Genomic DNA, 18,578 nt, shown 5'->3' on the forward strand with positions numbered 1-18,578 from the left:
GTAGATGTTCTCACCAAGAGTCTTGCTAAGGCTCAACATGAGCATTGCATACAGCTGGTGGGAGTTGGTTAACTTAAAGGCGTCATTTATGCCTTTAAGTGGGAGGTTGTTGGGTTAAAGGCCTAAATAACCCCTTTTTGTACATTTTATACTTTGTCCTGGTTCAATATGAACCTGGACACATTTTTTAAAGGTCACTTATAATAAAAGTGGGAAAACCCAAAACTCACTTATTGAGTTTTCCCCAAAAACGTGAGCTCTCTCTCTCTCCCTCTTCGTTCTGCTAGCGCTTCCCTTCTGCAGCACAGTGCCTCCGCTTCAAGCCTCAAGGAACCTGGACACATTTTTTAAAGGTCACTTATAATAAAAGTGGGAAAAGCCAAAACTCACTTATTGAGTTTTCCCCAAAAACGTGAGCTCTCTCTCTCTCCCTCTTCGTTCTGCTAGCGCTTCCCTTCTGCAGCACAATGCCTCCGCTTCAAGCATCAAGGCCTGCACATCTTCACGTGTTCTATCACTTGCACACACCGCCGCGCGCTCATCATTCTTTCATGCCTTGTGTAACTTTTCGTGACATCGCAATGATCGATTGAACCCGCACACATAACTCGCGAGCGTACAAAAAGTAGCAACCTACAGTTGCAGCAATCTAGAACCGGGATCAAAGGACCCAAAATTAATGAGATACTTCATGGGATATGGCAAATAATGGAATTCTATACGGATGGATTGCAAGAGTGGCAAATTATTTAAATAGAGTGGCTTTTGAGGTGCCAATTACAAAAGCAGTTGACTTTGAAGGCTTTAAAAATAAAGCAGAAGACTTTTAAACCCTTGTTTTTAGCAATGCTTTTAAAAAATTGCTTTTTACCAAGTGCCTTTAAATACAAAGCTAAGCCTCAATTGTAAACACAGACTTGGGAGTGTAACATCGCACAAGTTGTAAACTCTCTTTACAAATACCGACAAGGGTGCTCAACTTGAGGGCCACCACTCTGCAAAGTGTTGCCTTGTCAGTTCAGTTTCAATCTGTTCTATTTTAGTTTGAGTGAAAGATTGAATCATCTAACTCGGCAGGTGGTTACACCTTGCCACCGAGCAGCTTGCATAACAAATGGGAACCATCCAGTGGCTACATTCAGAGGGCAGTTATTGTTTGCCAATTGTTTTGTATGTGGAGCATATCTCACAGACCCCTTGCACTACGCGAGCATGGTAAGAGACTGCAGTGCTTAGCACATTGCACTACTCTTTAGACTACTACATTTCTTAGTATATAGTTGCTCGCTCTTTTGTTCAAGGATGGCCCCTTCGACCTTTACCTCATGATCATGATGCTCTTCCGCTCTCTCTTGTTCCACAGCCATGGCCAAGGACCAAAAGGCTTAGGCGGTAATAGTTTCCGTGTTCAGAGCAGCTGCTACGGTTGAAGTATGACTTTGTGGTTTCAAGTTTCATGTTACTTTGTGATCTGGATTTACTCATTGTTACTTATAATGTCAATGGATTCATCACACTATTATCAGTGGCCTAAGAGAGAATTTGCTTAGATGCGACTTGCTCTCTCATGTAGACTGAGAAATGGATATACTCCTTGTGTAGGAGCACAAGCTATGTACTAACAACTACTGTAGATGTGGCAACCTGTTATCTGTGACATCTCATACTACGATTGGTAATCATCATTCTAGTAGTGGTGCATATCTTATGGTGCTTCCTCTTATGGTGTTTGCTTCCTCTTATGGTGTTCCTTCTTTCTATGCTTAGACTCCTTGTGGACAGGAGTCCTTTCCCTTGAATGCACTTCCTGCTATGACGGATCGTCAAGAAACATGTCCTCTAGAGCGACTAAGTCATCCAGATCCTTCATGAAAGAAAACTGAGGAGAATCAGGAGGATCCTGCTCTTGAATCTTTGGATTAAACCGCACATGACGTTCTGGAGGTTTCCTTTGTCTCTCGTGCATGCGGGAGGTTCCAATTAAAGGATCTTTCTTTGGTTCTTGCATCTTTGGGTTCTACGGGATTTCTCCCGACCCCATCTGCACTTTCTCCTTCCCTTTCTCGAGGATATGGAGAATCTTCTGGACTTTTGGATGGGGGAGAGCTTTTTGCAACTCTGCCACCTGCTATTGAAGGATAGAGAACTCTATCTCGCGTCCTTCCATTTCTGCAGTCTACCAAGAGTCGTCAATCCCTTAAGAAAGAGAGAGATGACCTTGCTCTGATACGTCATAAAAATATGAAAGCGTAAACTGACTTTTAATTGTACTTCAAAATACTCAAGAGAATTGGGGGGGGGGGGGGGGGGAGAGAGAGAGAGAGAGAGAGAGAGAATGCTTTACACTTCATTGGGGACCAGAAGATGGGTTGGTCCCCCCCCCCCCCCCCCCCCCCTAAAGAGATTATCTTGATTACTAAGGGAGAATCTTTGCAAGCACAGGAACGGGGCAAAAGCCCGTCCTCTATTCTTTCTTTTCTACTTCTGACTGAGAGAGTGAGAAAACTACTCTCTGAATACTGAGAGGATTTTCCCTCTGCTGTGAGATTTTGGGAAGCTCTCGGAAGCGAGAGTTATCTTCCACAAAACTCAGCGGAAGCTCTCAAAAATGAGAGTCTACCTTCCGCTACCTGTGTCCCTTTATGCATAATCATTCCTGCAATAACAGTATTGTTGTGGCTTGCTAAAAGAGATTCGCGATTGTTGTCTAAATCAGAAGTCTGACTCTATTCAGAGACTTGTGCAATATGCTAAGGAACGATTTGGAACGCATACCGCCTCATTCACTTATCTTACGGACAGGATAGTATCAACCTCAACAAGGTAAGAGTCCGTCAGATTGAAAAGAATGGATCAGGGGAACCGGTTGACAGCTCATCACAGGATTCTGGAGAATCAAGGGTTCCGACGAACTAAGGGAACCATATGCAAGTTCATTAAAGGAGTCCATAGAAAGGGGATCAGATGATAGTGTGTCTTAGGGTTCCGATGATTGAGATTGACGTGCAAATGGACAAGGGAAGCTAAAGAAGCTACCCACAGGTCCCAGGGCACAAGGAAAGAAAGAAAAAAAGGAAATCAGCTGGTAGATCAGAGATTTCCCCAGACCCAGGATAAGATTTTTGAAGCAGATCGGTATGAGATAGATCTGGATACTGTTTTGCCAAGGTGCACGAAGCTCTTGAGAAGTCTCAAGCACGGCATAAGAAGGTAGCCGACAAGATTCGACACAACTTATAGCTGCAGGAAGATGATTGGATGCTTTTACGGTTTGAGAAGGCTCGCCTAAGGAAACAAAAAGGAAAGGAGCAGCTTTTTCCAAAGCTAAGATACTATGGCCCTTTCCAGATTAAAGAGAAGATCAATGATGTATCCTTCAGATTGAAGTTGCCAAATACATGGAAGATTCATAATGCTTTTTGTGTGAGTCTCTTGAAAAATTTCAAGGGTGAGGTGTCAGTTAACAGGGAGCCTGAGGCGCAACTTGAAATGGAAGAGAGCGAGGAGATTCTCGTTTTGGAACAGATATTGGTTCACCAGGAAAGAAAAGAGAGAGGTAAAGTGAACCGCCCTTAGTTAAGAACCATCCGGCATTGAATGCAAAGTGGATGAAGGAGGAGGACCTAGCAGATACCCACATTTGGAACTTTACCTTGACGCTTGTGGTCTAGCTTTGGCTATTCCAAGAGTTCTCGGAGATCAGCAGGTTGAATCTCGTGCAGGCGGGATTGCACAAGAGAGGAGTTACTCCGCTCCTTTGTCATAGATTATCTAAAAGAATAAAATCACTCATTTTCCTTCGGATTTCAGGGATATTGATGGGCTGACAGTATTCTGCCGGATGATTTTATGAAAGAAGTACTTCGACATGGGAATTCCCGGAACTCATTCTAATTGATGAACACTTTAACATGTGACTGTGTCACAAACGGGAGCGCATAACAATATAAAATACATTCGGATAAATAGGATTTATCACTTATTACTGAAGACAGAGGATATAGAGAGAAATAAATAGAGAGAGAGATAGAGAGTGAGAAGATCGACACAGTACTGGGGACCAGAAGATGGGCTGGTCCCCCCCCCGTAATAGTATCTTTATTACTGAGGAGAAGTCTATACAAGCACTTGAACCGAACGTATTACCACGTTCGTTCTAGAATAAGACTTGATGGTTCCCGGAAGCCTCAGCTTCCGATTCCTAGGGCAAAACCCTATTCCAAGGAACTTCCATTCCTTATTCCAAATCCTTGAGAACCAAGGTTCTCGCCTCTGGATCTCACCTTCCAGACTCAGGGCATGACATCCCTGCAACTCTTTCTAACTCTCTTTCCAGAGTCCTCTTCCCGCAGAACAACTCTGCTTTCCCAGACACGAAGTCCTTACTTGGGAATCCCAACTTCCGGATCGCAACTTGAGAGACTACCTCTCTCCGATCCGTGGATCTTCTTCCCAAACTCGGGTACGAAACCCTTGGGCTGATCTGGCTCTAGTTCCTCAGAGCGCTTTTCTCCTGCAGAGGCTCATGCCTTCCTCTGCTCCTACTCCCTCACAAAGAGGAAGTACACCTACAATCAAATACTCAAAGATCATAACATGAAAAACGTTACCTTCAAAGTCTCGACGCTCGAAACGCAACTCCGTTCTCGAAAAGCAATTCCCCGGAAGAGATCTTTACATAGAAAAATCCTCTCTTCCAATCCTACACACAAAAGAGGTGTGTTCTCGGGTTCCTTCTCGTAAATCAGCCCCGTCTACGACGTTTATGGGCTGAAAACAGAGAAAAACAGCAACTTGTCGCGATGGAAAAACGCTTCGTAGGCACTTCTTTGCGAGGGAACTCGCACACTGGGTCTTGGCGACATCTGGTACACTTGGGGCAGCCATAGGCATCACTGGCAACGTCTTCTTTATGGCTGAAATCTGCAGTAGCATCTCCTCCTTGCAAAGATTGGTCCTCCTCTCTGAGTGAGGGCATGTGATGCTTTTATAGCTCCTAGCCACAGGCACGAATAGCTGCTCGCGTAGAGATCGCGGGCGGTTTTTTTTTTTCATTTTTTTTTTCCCGTTCTGCCAGAAAAAGAGAGAGAGAAAACGTTGGCTGATCTGTTGCCTTATTTATCAGATGGCTGCCCACTTATTAAGTGGGCGGCCGGCGTATTTTAAAAATAGTCTGAACCTGCCCAAAAACTCAATAAAACCTTATAAGTTAAAAACAATGCTTTCACAGCACTTCCCAAGCGTCCCTGGATGCAATCACATGCATAGTTGCAATGCAGACAAAGACTTCCTCGCGGGAAAGCATCTGCTTTCCCGAAAAGCAATCCCGCTTTCTCAAAAAGCATCTGTTTTTCCTCAAAGTTTCCTCTGAACCCATCTTCATTCAAGTGCTTGCTTTTCCTTGTGCACAATTCTAACACAGTTCAAAATTTCCTCCCGACTATGGATATTCCCTTTCCGATGCACCCGTCACCCACCTTGTGACGCATCAGGAATACCCATCACCTAGTCCTTTCCTACGGCACTTACGGTACAATCTCCTTCACGATGCTCTATGTCACCCATCCTATGACACATCAAAGATGTCCGTTTCCGGATGGTCGGATACTTCTTTCCGATGCTCCATGTCACCCATCCGATGTGACGCATCAGAAGTACCCGTTCCTGGTGGCCTTACAGATATTCCCGTTCTCAGTGTTCCCGTCATTACTTTAAATGACGCACTAGGAATACTCTGTACTCGGATGTCTCCAGTGAGAAAAACCCTCTCACTTAAAATTCCAATAATTCATTTAGAATTATTTTTTTCCTTGGTGTTCCAAGCGAGAAAACCCTCTCACTTATAAATCCAATAATTCATTTAGAATTATTTTTCTGTAAGATAAAGCCAATTTAGCAACAGACTGTGTTTGAGTGTAGGATTGAAAGACGAAATGATTGCAACATTTCAGTCTTGAGAATCTCTATCGCAATAAACATTAGTTAATCCGACATCAATGAGGTCCGGGATGGATCTTGATGCGATTGCGAAATATGTTGCTAGCAGTCATGGTCTAAGATTTGGAATGAATTTTCCTGTGATGTGATTTGAATGTGATCTGATTGTGATTTGAATGTGATGTGGCATGACTGTTGTCTTTGTACAGGTGCTTGATTTGTGTCGTCTAGTGCGTCGATACTTAAGAGTCAGTGTCTACTGAATTGGTTTATGGCTTATGTCTGACTTTGCAAGCGTAATTGAGGGCGATTACAATTCTTTCAAGAGGGGGATATGTCACAAGCTGATGATGTGGCATGACCCCGCGGACAGAAGTGATGACGTGGCCAAAACTGTACGGCAAATGACGTGGCAGACTGTACGGTAGGATGCCACGCGGCAGCAATATGGATTTCCGCATGACGCGCTGGCATGCTGACGTGGCAACCTGTACGGATTTCCATAATTTCTGCTTTCAAGGCAGATTTTAGACCAGATGCTTTTGGAGACTATTTGCTTTTGAGTTTGAAGCTTTTGGGGCCCTGCTTTTGGCATCCCTTGTAAACTTTATAAGGGCCCCTGGGGCCTCACTCTTGAGGGCATCTGGCCACAGAGTCTGAGAGCAGAGGTCCCTCAAGATTTGTACTTTGCAATGATTAATGAAAAATAAATACTGAAAGGGGCACCAGACTTTAGGGCCAATACCTCTAGGCACGGAACTACGTCGGGCCGTGTCATCTCTCTCTCTCTCTCTCTCTCTCTCTCTCTCTCTCTCTCTCTCTCTCTCTCTCTCTCTCTCTCAGTTCAGTAATTTTGACGTATTTGTTTGTGTGTTGCATTGATTTTCGGGTTTGGAGTGTCCAAGCCAGTTACAGTGACAAATAGCATCGCAAAGGAGATTGTATCGTAAGTTCGGTGAGAAAGGACTAGGTGATGGGTATTCCTGATGCGTCAAAGGGTTTTTTTTTTTCTTTTTTTTTGGGGGGGGGGGGGGGGGGGGGGAGGGGCATCGAAAAGGGAATATTCCATAGTCAAGAGAAAATTCTGAATTGTGTTAGAATTGTGCACAAGGATGAGCAAGCACTTGAATGAAGGTGGGTTCAGAGGAAACTTTGAGGAGAAATAGATACTTTCTAAGAAAGCGGGTTGTTTTTCAAGAAAGCAAACGCTTTTCCATAAAGAGGTCTATGTTAGCATTGCATCTATGCATGAGACTGCATCCAGGGACGCCTAGGTTGTGATTGTGTAAGCATTGTTTTCAGCTTATAAAGTTTATTGAGTATTTTAATAGGTTCAAACCATTTTTAAAATAGGCCGGAGTGGGCAGCCAACCTTTGAAAAAAGAAGAGAGCACCCCAAAAAAAAACCAGCGCTCCCTCTCTGGCTGCCCACGATTCTCCTATCCCTCTTTCCGGCACAGCAGAAGCGATCCCTCTCTCCCTCTCTTTGGCGTCCCTCTCCCTCCCCTACCCTTGCCAGCAAGACTTACCCTATTCTCGTCGGCTACCAAGAGCAATAAAAGCACCTTCCCTCTCACTCACAGAGAAGAAAAAGCCAGCGCTAGTAGCAAGGAGAAGCTGCTGCAGAATCTCAGCAGCGAAGAAGTCGCCAGTGATGCCCATGGCTGCCCGGAGTGTACCAGATGTCATCAAGACCCAGTAGGCGAGTTCCATCGCAAAGAAGTACCTATGGAAAGCATTTCCATCACGACAAGCTGCTGTGTTTTCTCTGTTTTCAGCCCATAAACGTCGTAGACATGGCTGATTTACAAGAAGGAACCCGAGAGCACACCTCTTCTGTGTGTAGGATTGACAGAGAGGTCCCCTGTATAGAGATCTCTTCCAGGGAGTTGCTTTTTGAGAACCGAGTTGCATTTTGAGTGTCGAGGCTTCAAAGGTAACCTTTTCATGTTTCGATCTCTGACTATTTGTTTGCAGGAGCACTTGCTCTTTGCGAGGGAGTAGGAGCAAAGGAAGGCATAAGCCTCTGCAGGAGAAAAGCGCTCCGAGGAACTAGAGCCAAATCAGCCCAAGGGTTTCGCACCCTAAGTTTGGGAATAGATCCACGGATCTGAAAGTGGTAGACTCTCGAGTTGGGATCCGGAAATTGAGATTCCCAAGAAGGACTTCGCATCCAAGAAAGCAGAGTTATTATGTAGGAAAAGGAGAGTCGAAAAAAAGTTGTAGGCACGGTGGTCTCGTACGGTCACGTACGTTTTGTCCACGTACGAAAACGTAAGGTACTCATCGACGAACCAAAAAATTTTATGTTGTATGACATCGTTCCGTACGTTCAAAAATAAAAACACGCAATTCTTAAGCCTAGATTTTACACTTGAGACAATTAGACAATTGATTATCACATTGGACAAGAAGGCGACTTGCAAGCATAGTAACAAGGAATGGCCGTTTTCAAGTCTCCGTTCCCCGATCCCATTCCAAGTTCCCGTTCCGAATCCCCGTTCCGTGTTTCAAACGTGAGTACTCGTAACAGGGAATGGCATTTTGTTCCGCATTCCCGTTCCGGTTTCCCGTTCCTGGTAACTATGCTTGCAAGTGCCAAGTGCCGACACTCAAGAGTCAAGAGTCAAGAGTCAAGACAATGAGACACAATGCACAATTCGCATTACATATGTCATAAATCAAAAAGCTAGTTGAGATTCGAGAATCGAGATGATACAAAAAGTAGGTCCTCAAAGCCTCAATGGTGCAAAAAGTGGAAGTAGGGGCAAAAAAGATATGGGAGACACTAAAGTCTAAGAGCTTCCTCCGCTCTCATCATCATCATCTTCCTCTTGTGAGCTATGCTCGTCGATGTCATCTTCATTTTCACATGAATCAGATTGTGGTGTGTCATAAGGAGATTTCCCTCCTCGTCATACTACGGCTCTCTAGGCTCCATAGTGCTAGATCTACGAATAGGTACATCCTCCATAGCAAAGGCCGCCGGGAATGGAGCCGCTTCCCGAGCCTCTCCGTAAATAGGTTGTAGGAGTAGTAGCCTCCATCTCAATCTAAGCCTGTGTCTTTGCCTCTATAGGTGTTATTGATGCTCTACCAGGGCCACGGCCACGAGCATGGGAAGCTCTTGCACCTCCACCTCTTGTAGCCGAAGGCGTAGGGACTCCACGCACAACGACCCTCTTGCGTGATCGTGTGCGAGAAACCCAGCGGTCAATCTCCTCTAGCTCCAAGTAGAGCTCATGGAAAATTTGCTCCTCCGTCATATCATGCTCTTTGTGGACACTTTTGAGAGTCAGCTTACAATCAACAACATTGACCTATTTGACAAGTTATAGAAAAGAGTCAAGACAAAGTTAGCACATGTGAATTGGAGAGCAAAGCCATAGCCCATATGAGTCAAGAAGCAAGTGTGTAGAAAGAGGGTTTACTTGTCTAGCCACTCGCAAGAAGTAGGTGTGAAGAGGGTATGACACGAGTATGTTAATGATGCCCCTCTTCTTGCGATCACTCCACCAATCGAAGAGAATGGAGCACGCATATTTTGTCCATCCGGCTCGCACGGGCTCAAGGGATTTGTCGATTCTTGTCCGCTCTTCGTCGAGCTTCTTGGTGCGCATGTCTACATAGGATGGACCCGTCCACCCCTCACATGGACCAATGGCCACAATAGCTTTCACCACCCTCTTCCACCGCTCTAGTCGAAAGATGTTGAAAGCAAGATTACAATCAATGATGGTACATGCAATCTCAATGTCCGCAAGCCTTTGTCTCTCATTGAGAAAAGGCAATGGATCGGAGCTCAAACCCACCGATTGCGAGAGAGAGGCTTGCCTTGCTTGCTTTGAAGGACGGCCACTAGCACTTGCCACCGCCTTCTTCATGGTAGCCATTGAGCTTGCCCTCGCGTCACCGGTTGCAAGGAGGTAGAGGGAGAAGGGCCCGCTCGTATCCTCCTCCGAGTCGGTAACATCAATGTTGAGCGCCACTATCTCCTCTTGGGCTCTATTCATCCCCACCTTGCGCGTTTTCAAGGAGAGATACTTCTTCTTGCACTCTTCCAAAATGTCGTCGGGTATATTGGGACATAGACCGGCTTCACATCCCACCTTCGTCAAGTGGATGATGAGTCGAGTGGAGGAGGTCATGATCTTGGGACAATACTTGCAAGTCCACCTACAAACGTTTCGTTTTTCCCTCACCCGCTCATAGGAGCGGCAATGCTTTTCAAAAGCTTCATGAAGTGGGGGAGGCATGATAGAACACTTAAGAGATGTAGAGCTTGAGAAGTTTATGCAATGAAGAGCTTGAGAATTTTTGGTAATGGAGAGAGGAGGTGTGAGAGAGGAAGACTCAAGAGGCAAGCTTCATGGAGAGCTTGCTTGAAATTGAGAGGCTAGAGCTTCATGAAGATTCAAGAGGAAGATTGCTTGAGAGCTATGAGGGAGGAATGGGGGAGCTTGCGAGGATAGAGGCTAGAGCAAATTGCAATCTCTCATGACTCATGAGAGAGCTTGAGAATGACTCAAGAGCTAGAGCCTTGAGTTGAAACTTAATGGAGAAGAAGAGAAAGAGGGCATCCTTATATAGATTTAGAGTGTAAACACTTGCCCTTGAACAAGAAATGAAATGATATATTAACGTCCTCAAAAGGCCAAAGTGACCTATGAAACAAAAGAGTTTACAAATGGTGAATCTCATATAATGTCTGTGTAAAAGACTGAAAACTGAAACTGAACTGAGCTAAAGTGAAATGAAATGGAATGAAATTGTTATGTCCCGCTTACACGAGAGGGGATCTAGCCTAGACGCCGTCGGGATGGGCGTCCAGTGTCTGGGCGGACGCAGTGTGAACTCGGCCAGAGTGGCTGGCCATTATTATAAAAGGGAGACCAAGGCCTCCTTTGCAGTTATCGACCCCTAATGGCAGAGTGCCAGTGGTTAGCCCGCGTGCCGGAAATGCGCGAGGTCACCTCCGAGAGGTGAGGCCAGGTGGTATGGGACGCTCGGTCTTACAAGTGCACGCCTACGTCCTCAGACACTGACCCCAACACAAGGGAGCTGCCGGATGGTGGCTATTTTTAGGCAACTTCGTTGTATTTCTCGATGACATCATGATCTACAGCCGAAGTTTGTCTCTTTGTATGAGCATTCAGCACATATATGCGTTGTTCTCGAAGTACTGAGAACTAAGAAGCTTTATGCTAAGGCTTCTAAGAGTGAATTCTTTAAGAAAGAGCTTTTGTACTTGGGTCACATCATTACTCACGATGGAATTCGTGTTGACCCTGAAAAGTTGGATAAAGTGTGAAATTGGCCCATTCTGAAGAATGTGCGTCAAGTAAAGTCCTTTTTAGGCTTTACAGGATTCTTTCGCAAATTTATCAAGGATTACTCTAAAGTTGTTGCTCCACTTACCCAACTTTTAAAAGGAGGGGTGAAAGGACCGAAGACTTCGGGTCCTCACCATAAAGATAATCCTCCTGTTGTCTGGAATCAGCGTCTCGACGAGAGCTTTCGGACACTAAAGCACTTGGTGACTACTGCACCAATATTGCACATTGTGGATCCTAGCAAACTGTTTGTGGTTGAAACGGATCCTAATGATTATGCCATTGGTGCGGCATTATACCAGGATGGACGTCCTGTTGCGTTTGAAAGTAAGAAACTTTCTCACGCTGAGATGCGTTATCGAACGTATAAGAAGGAGCTTTACGTCGTAGTTCACGCCTTGAGGAAATGGGGACACTATTTGTATAGCTCTACTTTTGTTGCATGGACGGATCATCACTCCTTGCGCTATGTCTGTGATCAAGGTGATCTCAGGGGCCGGAAGGCTATGGGTTGAACTTATGCAAGAGTTTGACTTTGAGATCCGTTATAGAAAAGAATCCAGCAATCGAATTGTTGATGCACTCAGCAGGATTCCTCAGGTTAATGCCTTGTCTATGGCTGAAATCTTGACGGATGTCTCTCTCTCTCTCTCTCTCTCTCTCTCTCTCTCTCTCTCTCTCTCTCTCTCTCTCTCTCTCTCTCTCTCTCTCTCTCTCTCCCCCGAGGGCTATGTCGTTCCGATAGCTACTTTGGCAAGATATGGAACGAAGTCGAAGCAGGGCATGACTCATGTACAGGCTTGGTTGGTCCAGAGACACAAGTGAGTCGTGCTAGAGAGACGAGACAACGACAATATTCCATTAGAGGTGAACTATTGTTCAGAAATAGAAAAGTCTGCAATCGATGAGGTTCGACAAAGGATTTTGTTTGAATGCCACGATGTTCCTAGCGCTGGGCACCCAAGCATCGAGAGAACTTTAGCTTTGGTCAAGCGATATTTCTATTGGCCAAGGATGCGCTCTTACATAGAGAGCTATGTGAAGAGATGCGCTCAGTGTCAAGTCAATAAGGCAGAGCGCCTTAAGAAAGTTGGCCTGCTACATCCATGTAAGGTACAGCGGAATGAATGTGTATTTCCTCAAGATTAGTGATCTATATTTGCTCAAGGTTCCTTTTAGTTCTTATGGAAGGGAGAGCCTTCCGTTCTTTATGGAGAGTGCTATGATCACGAACAAAGTGAGTGGATATTGTGCGTGCAAATGTATGAGACTAAGAGAAAGAGAGAAGAGAGATATGACACCAGAGACGTAAAACCCTCCTCCGAAGGCCCCACTCTCGTCGGCGAGAGTAGTCTACGTATTGATTGCACAAAGTGGTACAATGACAATGCAATGGACTGATGCAACCTGGGACTATGCCGATGACGACGACGGTGACAACGGCGACGACTTAGAGGCTGAAATCTGTGAGAACTGGGGGCTGAAATCTGCAAACTTTGGGGCTGTTTTCATATGGCTGAAAAACGCAGGTTTAGCTGCGTTTTAGGGCTAAAAAAAAACACAGTCGGAACTGCAAACAAACGCTGAGGCTGCGTTTTTAGAATGCTGAAAAACGCTGAGTATTGGCTGCTATGAGGCTGCGTTTTTGCTGCTGTACTTGAGTGCTGCAAACGCTGGTGAGCTATGGCGACAGGATACTGAAAACGCTGATTGTTCCTACGACTGAAAGCTGAAAAACGATGTTCCTCTTGAGGGCTGAATCGCTGACTGTAGAGGGCTGAAAAACGCTGTTTGTAGAGGGCGGTAGCAAGAGGCTAGGGTTGGAGACTGCGGCGATGTGCTGCTCTTGAAAACGCCAGGCTCCCAGAGAAGATGGCGCTAACACAAATGCTAGGCTGAATGGGAAGGGGCTCGCCAAGGAATGCTTCGAGAGGGTCTTGCTGAGAGAGGAAGGGGTACCTGCTGCCTAAGGGCTTGTTGTGCTCCTTGCTCATCTGCCCAAGAGTACTAACTTGGGTTTGCTTATATATTTTCTTACCCAATTTGCCCTACCTACTTTTGTTGGGAAGTCACTTAAATTAATAAGTGAAAAATGTCAAAAATAGGGAAAATAGGATAAAGTCACTGGAAAAATCCCCAAACTGACTCTGATGGAAATGCTTATGCTTATGCTTATGCGGTGTACAACCAGGGGATATGCATCTATACTAGGTGACTGGGCACGCACGGTCTACGAATAGACTCACAAAAGTGCCAGATCACTTCTAATCTAGACTGACTGGACTGACGGGAACCCTGTTATGGTGTAGCTTGTCCACGGACACATAGGGTTGGATGTGTCACGTGACATCCCCTCCTTTTTAAAGTGAGGTACTGGTACCGAGCTGCATGGCTTCCTTGTAGTCTGCCAACAACTCTAGATAATCCTTGAAGAACTCTTCGTCTACCCACACCGCTTGATGGGTTCCTCGATCTTGAACTTCAAAAATATTGTCGTACTTGCAACAAGACTTGCTCTGGCTCCATGACTTCAGCTTCATCGATGATCTCCGGTTCTTCTTCTTCCGAAATGTTGGCCCGACATGCACGCCGTCTGGTCAATCTGCTGTACATGGAGGAGATTGACGAGATCCGCCAGCGACCAATGATAGGTCTCCTGTGATTTAGCTCTTTGAGGATTGTACACCCTGCCCATCTAGTACCACACACATACCTACATTGTGTTATGTTAGCCCTCATTCACTACTTTCACCCCCTCCCATCATATCCTACACAGTTCCATTTCAATACCTTTTCTTTTATTTTTGGTACTTAGACATTGTATCAGATTCACCGCATTGTAACGTTTTGGTCTCATAGGTCATTTTGGCCTTTTGATGACGTTAATAGAACATTTCATCTCTCCTCTCTCTCTCTCTCTCTCTCTCTCTCTCTCTCTCTCTCTCTCTCTCTCTCTCTCTCTCTCTCTCATCCATGCAATAGTGTGGAGCAGCTGCCGGAGTGGTGAGTTAGGCACTTGTGGTGGTGGATACTGAGACCCCAATAAATGGGAATATGAGAAATCATCACACCATAAAAATGGCACCTACTAAACCTCAAACGGTCCAGCTGGACACTCTTAAGAAAATGCCCACCACTCAGAGAGAATAGCCTCGCAAGATTAGGCATAGCCATAAAGAAGCCCTCACTCCCTAGATCTAGACATAAACCCAAGAGATGACCCACCAAAACTCTAACAAAAAGGGCCAGGCAAGCTCCACCCAAAAAACCAAAGTGAGCGACTTCAAAGCCAGTCTTGGACTCTTGGACAAATTACTAGCATCAAAATATATTGCTTGCATCTTGAAGGCCATATAAGTTGCCAAATCTTTACATAGCAAAAAGTTATTGAGGTATAATTTCATAGGGTCAGAAAAATCTGAATTTACGGAGTGACTAGTCCATACAATCAGACTATTAGCAAAAATCCCACACATATGAGCAGAAAAGACATAACATAGACCAATCTCTGGAAGATTTTCAGAATGCACACAAGGTCACAGGCATAGCTGGACTAAGCCAGTTCAGTATCATAATATCATTAAAGGGGTCACTCCAGTCTCCAGGATATCATAATTTCCCTTCTTCTGGACTGCTTATGCACCTTTGGGAGCAGTTACGACTCCCAACCTCAAAGAGAATCAATCCAACATTTAAATTGCACATAGTTACCAGGAACCGGGAATTGGAACGCAATGTGGAACAGGGAATGGAAACGAGCATGAATTGTCATTTCCTGTAGTGGATACTCACCTCTAAAACACAGAATGGGGATTTGGAACGGAAGTTGGGGAACGGAAGCCTGAAAAAGGCCATTCCCTGTGACTAAAAAAGGGTAATTTTGAGGAATCTGATTTCCAAAAAGCTCTAATACCAGCTTTCAAACGCTAAAAAACATGCAATGGCAAGAATGATCTCCAACTCCCTGATTTGTTCCCTTAAGAATTCTACAGGCAGACATTTCCTGACCGGTCAAATGTTCAGGCTGGCCCTTTGAGGACACCTTCATGGAACTCAAATGATCCGAAAATTGACGCAATACCTTGCTTGGAAGCAAACGTAATACTTCAAGGTTTCATCAAAAGAGGCACTTGCTTGAATCCAAGTCCGTAGTAGAGAGAAGTATACCTGGGTCATTTGATTATTCACTCCATGCAGACCGGTGAACGCTCTACCATCCCTTGCTAATCTGTGACCTCTCTCTCCAGTTATGCCACCTCCTTGTGACTGCTTCCAACCAATGTCAGAATCAAATCTTTCACCACTACTTCGATCCAAAGCAGACCCTGTCAAGCCCACGTCTGGGCTTCCTCCTTTTTGAACACCAAAGTCCATTCTGACCGACTCATAGCCAGGCTCCTGGGTATTCGACCATTGGTTCTGCTGAGAAGGCTGCCAAGTGGTATGCACGTTGTAGGGGTTGATTGCTCTAATGCCAGCCTTAAAAAGATGACCCTGGGTATCTGAGTTCATTGCACCCATGCTTACCACAGGTTCCGCACTGTTTGGCTTAACTGGCTGGACATTTCCTGCTCTGAATGTGGCATTGGTCGCATGTGAATCAATATTAATAGTGGACCCTGACATAATTGATGTATCTAACTGCCTTCCATCTCCTGAAGCATAATAAGGAGCCCCCTTCATATCATTTGCAGACTCTTCTGATGCATCTCGTGCACCAAACCTAGACTGTTGATTCATCACGTGGCGTGATACTAGTCCTGTTGTTGCAAAACCTTGGTTCGTCTGAAAACTTGAATGTGCCGGCATATTAGTTTGAGAAGTGTTGACAGGAAAACTTGAGGACCCCAATGGTGCAGTCTGATTTCCTGAAACCCTGGAATAAGCACTCTTGACAAAAGCATCACTTGGCCTGGTAAAACTTGCTGTAGTTCTTACACTTTCTTCCAATTGTGCACTAATTTGTGATGCTTGCCCAGGAGAAAGATAACTTTCAGCTCGTTCAGGGTTTTGAGATGATTGTTGATAAGAATGGAGTGAAGGTACTAAAGTTGGTGGTGGAGGGGACGTGAGACGAGTTGCCGTCTGTCTGTCTACTGAACTCACTTTGATCGCTGCAAAGTCACCTTCTGTGTTTGCCTCTTTAACACCACTTGACTTGGTTTTGGAACGCTTTGTGACTTCTACTCTATTTGACACCCTGGTACCATCGTGCTGACTGGTTTGTTGAGGCAATGGCACTTGTGGGGCAGATGACTCCATCTCTTCTTTCTTTCTTTTCCCTTTCCGTTTAGTGCTTGCTGCGACAGTGGCATTTCCTTGAGTTTGAACCACCCTCTTTGAATCCTGCTCTCTTTTCTTTGGCTCAGCAGCACCATGCTCCATAGCCGTCAAGGTCTTGGGAGTCGCGGAATCAACCCCTTTGGCCCTACTCTGCTTTGTAGCTCGGGTGGGTGCTCCTCCCACAACAGTAGTTGTGTTTCTTGTTTGAGCTTCTGTGCTTCCAGCATTCCTGCCAGCATGAGTAGTTGCTTGCCTTGCAGGACCTGAACTTAGGGATGATGGGGCTTTTGTTTCCTCAAGGCCATCTTCAGCTGAAGGCTGCTTTGAAGATCCTTGCTCAGTAAAAGGTGCACTGTGGCCACTGGCTGAACCTCCAGATCTTATGTCTTCTGAATTGGCTCTCTCTCCATCAACACCTCCTGAAACTGATCTATTTGAGCTTTGAGGGGCAAATCCTCTCCAAAAGGAGTCGCCAGCCGCAAACAATCCAGAAGAAAAGAAAGCACTTTGATCTATCCCATGTTGCTGAAGAACTGTCTCCATAGCCCTTTATGTAAAGGTTCAATGTGTCATTTACTCAAACAAGCATGATAGAAAAACAAAAAATAAAAAATTTCTTAACAAGCAGCTCTAGGTTGCACAGGGTTACAGTTTAAAAGACTAGACAGTGACATTGAACAATGTGGAAACAAAAATGGTTGAAGGCACTTCTATGAACTATTGATGATTGGATAGACTTCGCATGCAACATAAATGCAAGTTTCTAAAGTCATCATGATAGAAAGGTGCACCTGTAGATGACTTTGTATGGAAAAGTCTGATCCTTGTTTTTCATTTTCATATGCTGGCACATCTGTGCAAATGGACAACATCAGTAAGTTTTCTTCCTCATACCCCAATAAACATGTTTAAGAGATCACAAGAGATCCTACCACAAAGAGTCTGGAGGCCAGCTTTGTGGGATCACCAGTCCCGTCTTCAATAAGCTTCTGAAGAAAAATGGAAGCTTCGTGCTCAACATTGGCAGGAGCTTCCATTTTGTACAAATCCTTGAGCTGTCACATCCGCTTGGAATCAGACAAAGTCCAATTTCAAACCTCAGCAACCTCCTTCACCATGAGTTGGAGAGGGAAGGGTAAATAACGCAATTCCTTCTAACCAGCTACAACCCGGGTCACAAAACCTTCATTTTCTGCCTTCAGCCCATTGTACAGAACCAAGCCTCTCATACAATGGCTCTAAGCACTTTGAATCTGCAACCATATATTACTGAAATAATGAACGTGTTTACAGGGAGATCAACAGACTATATGCTTTGCATCTGGTTGTTCGCAGAACTTGAAATAATCAAGCCTTAAGATTACCCTGTGCCAAACATTACTGCTTGCCAACAGCTCAAAAGGGAGTATTTTCATGTGCTTCTGGTAAATGCCAGAATTGTGCAGTGAACAAGCCCAGTATCATGATTCCGTGTGCCAAAAACGAGCTATCTCGTGTTTGCGCAGTGAGGATCTATGGAGAGAGTGAAGGCGAGAGGGGAAAAGGGCCGGCATTGTCAGGTTTGCTGAAGGAGACGATGAACTGTGTTTCTTCTGCTGTGAAGAGCTTCCACCTGCTGAAGAGGCCTGCGTCTGTATTTCGAGGAAGAAACATAAACGACGACGAGATGCGTCAAGCCCCTGACATGATCGGAGTGCAGAACCGTAACACACCTCACTCTTGTGGGCGTGTGTGTGCGTAGAGATGAAAAATGAATCTGTTACAAGCAAGCGTGAGAATCGCCTCTGGAGAAGGATTTGTTTGTAAGAGTATTTAAAAAGAGTGTTTTTTTTTTTTTCATTAAGTAAGTAGATGAAAGGCAATTTCTATGGGTACCGAGAGAACTTATTTATTTTCATTTTATCTTCAGTAGACACTAGTCAATTTCTATGGGTAAGGGTGACTGAAAGAGAGCGAAGCACTTATCTAGAGGCATACAACGCATTAAGAAAGACAGACAAATGCATTGAATGGGTTGAGATTGGG

General features: G+C 45.0%; 1 protein-coding gene across 3 annotated transcripts in view; it reads right to left on the bottom strand.

The window, feature by feature from the left end:
* The window catches only part of LOC147442237 (uncharacterized), a 109,970-nt gene extending 91,638 nt beyond the window's left edge, over positions 1–18,332 (bottom strand). The window contains exons 1-3 of one of the 3 annotated variants that reach the window (XM_086528475.1): positions 17,486–18,332; positions 17,345–17,406; positions 15,438–17,100 (exon numbers count right to left, since the gene is read on the bottom strand). In XM_086528475.1, the coding sequence (XP_086384601.1) occupies positions 15,438–17,100; positions 17,345–17,406; positions 17,486–17,590 (1,830 nt within the window). In that variant the 5' untranslated portion in view covers positions 17,591–18,332. The remainder of the gene's footprint in view (positions 1–15,437; positions 17,101–17,344; positions 17,407–17,485) is intronic. The other 2 variants (XM_086528476.1, XM_086528478.1) reach the window with 2 other exon arrangements.
* Positions 18,333–18,578: the final 246 nt, after the last annotated feature.

This window comes from Adiantum capillus-veneris, chromosome 14 (genome assembly GCF_014529385.1).
Source record: "Adiantum capillus-veneris isolate H3 chromosome 14, ASM1452938v2, whole genome shotgun sequence".
NCBI classification, from domain to species: domain Eukaryota; kingdom Viridiplantae; phylum Streptophyta; class Polypodiopsida; order Polypodiales; family Pteridaceae; genus Adiantum; species Adiantum capillus-veneris.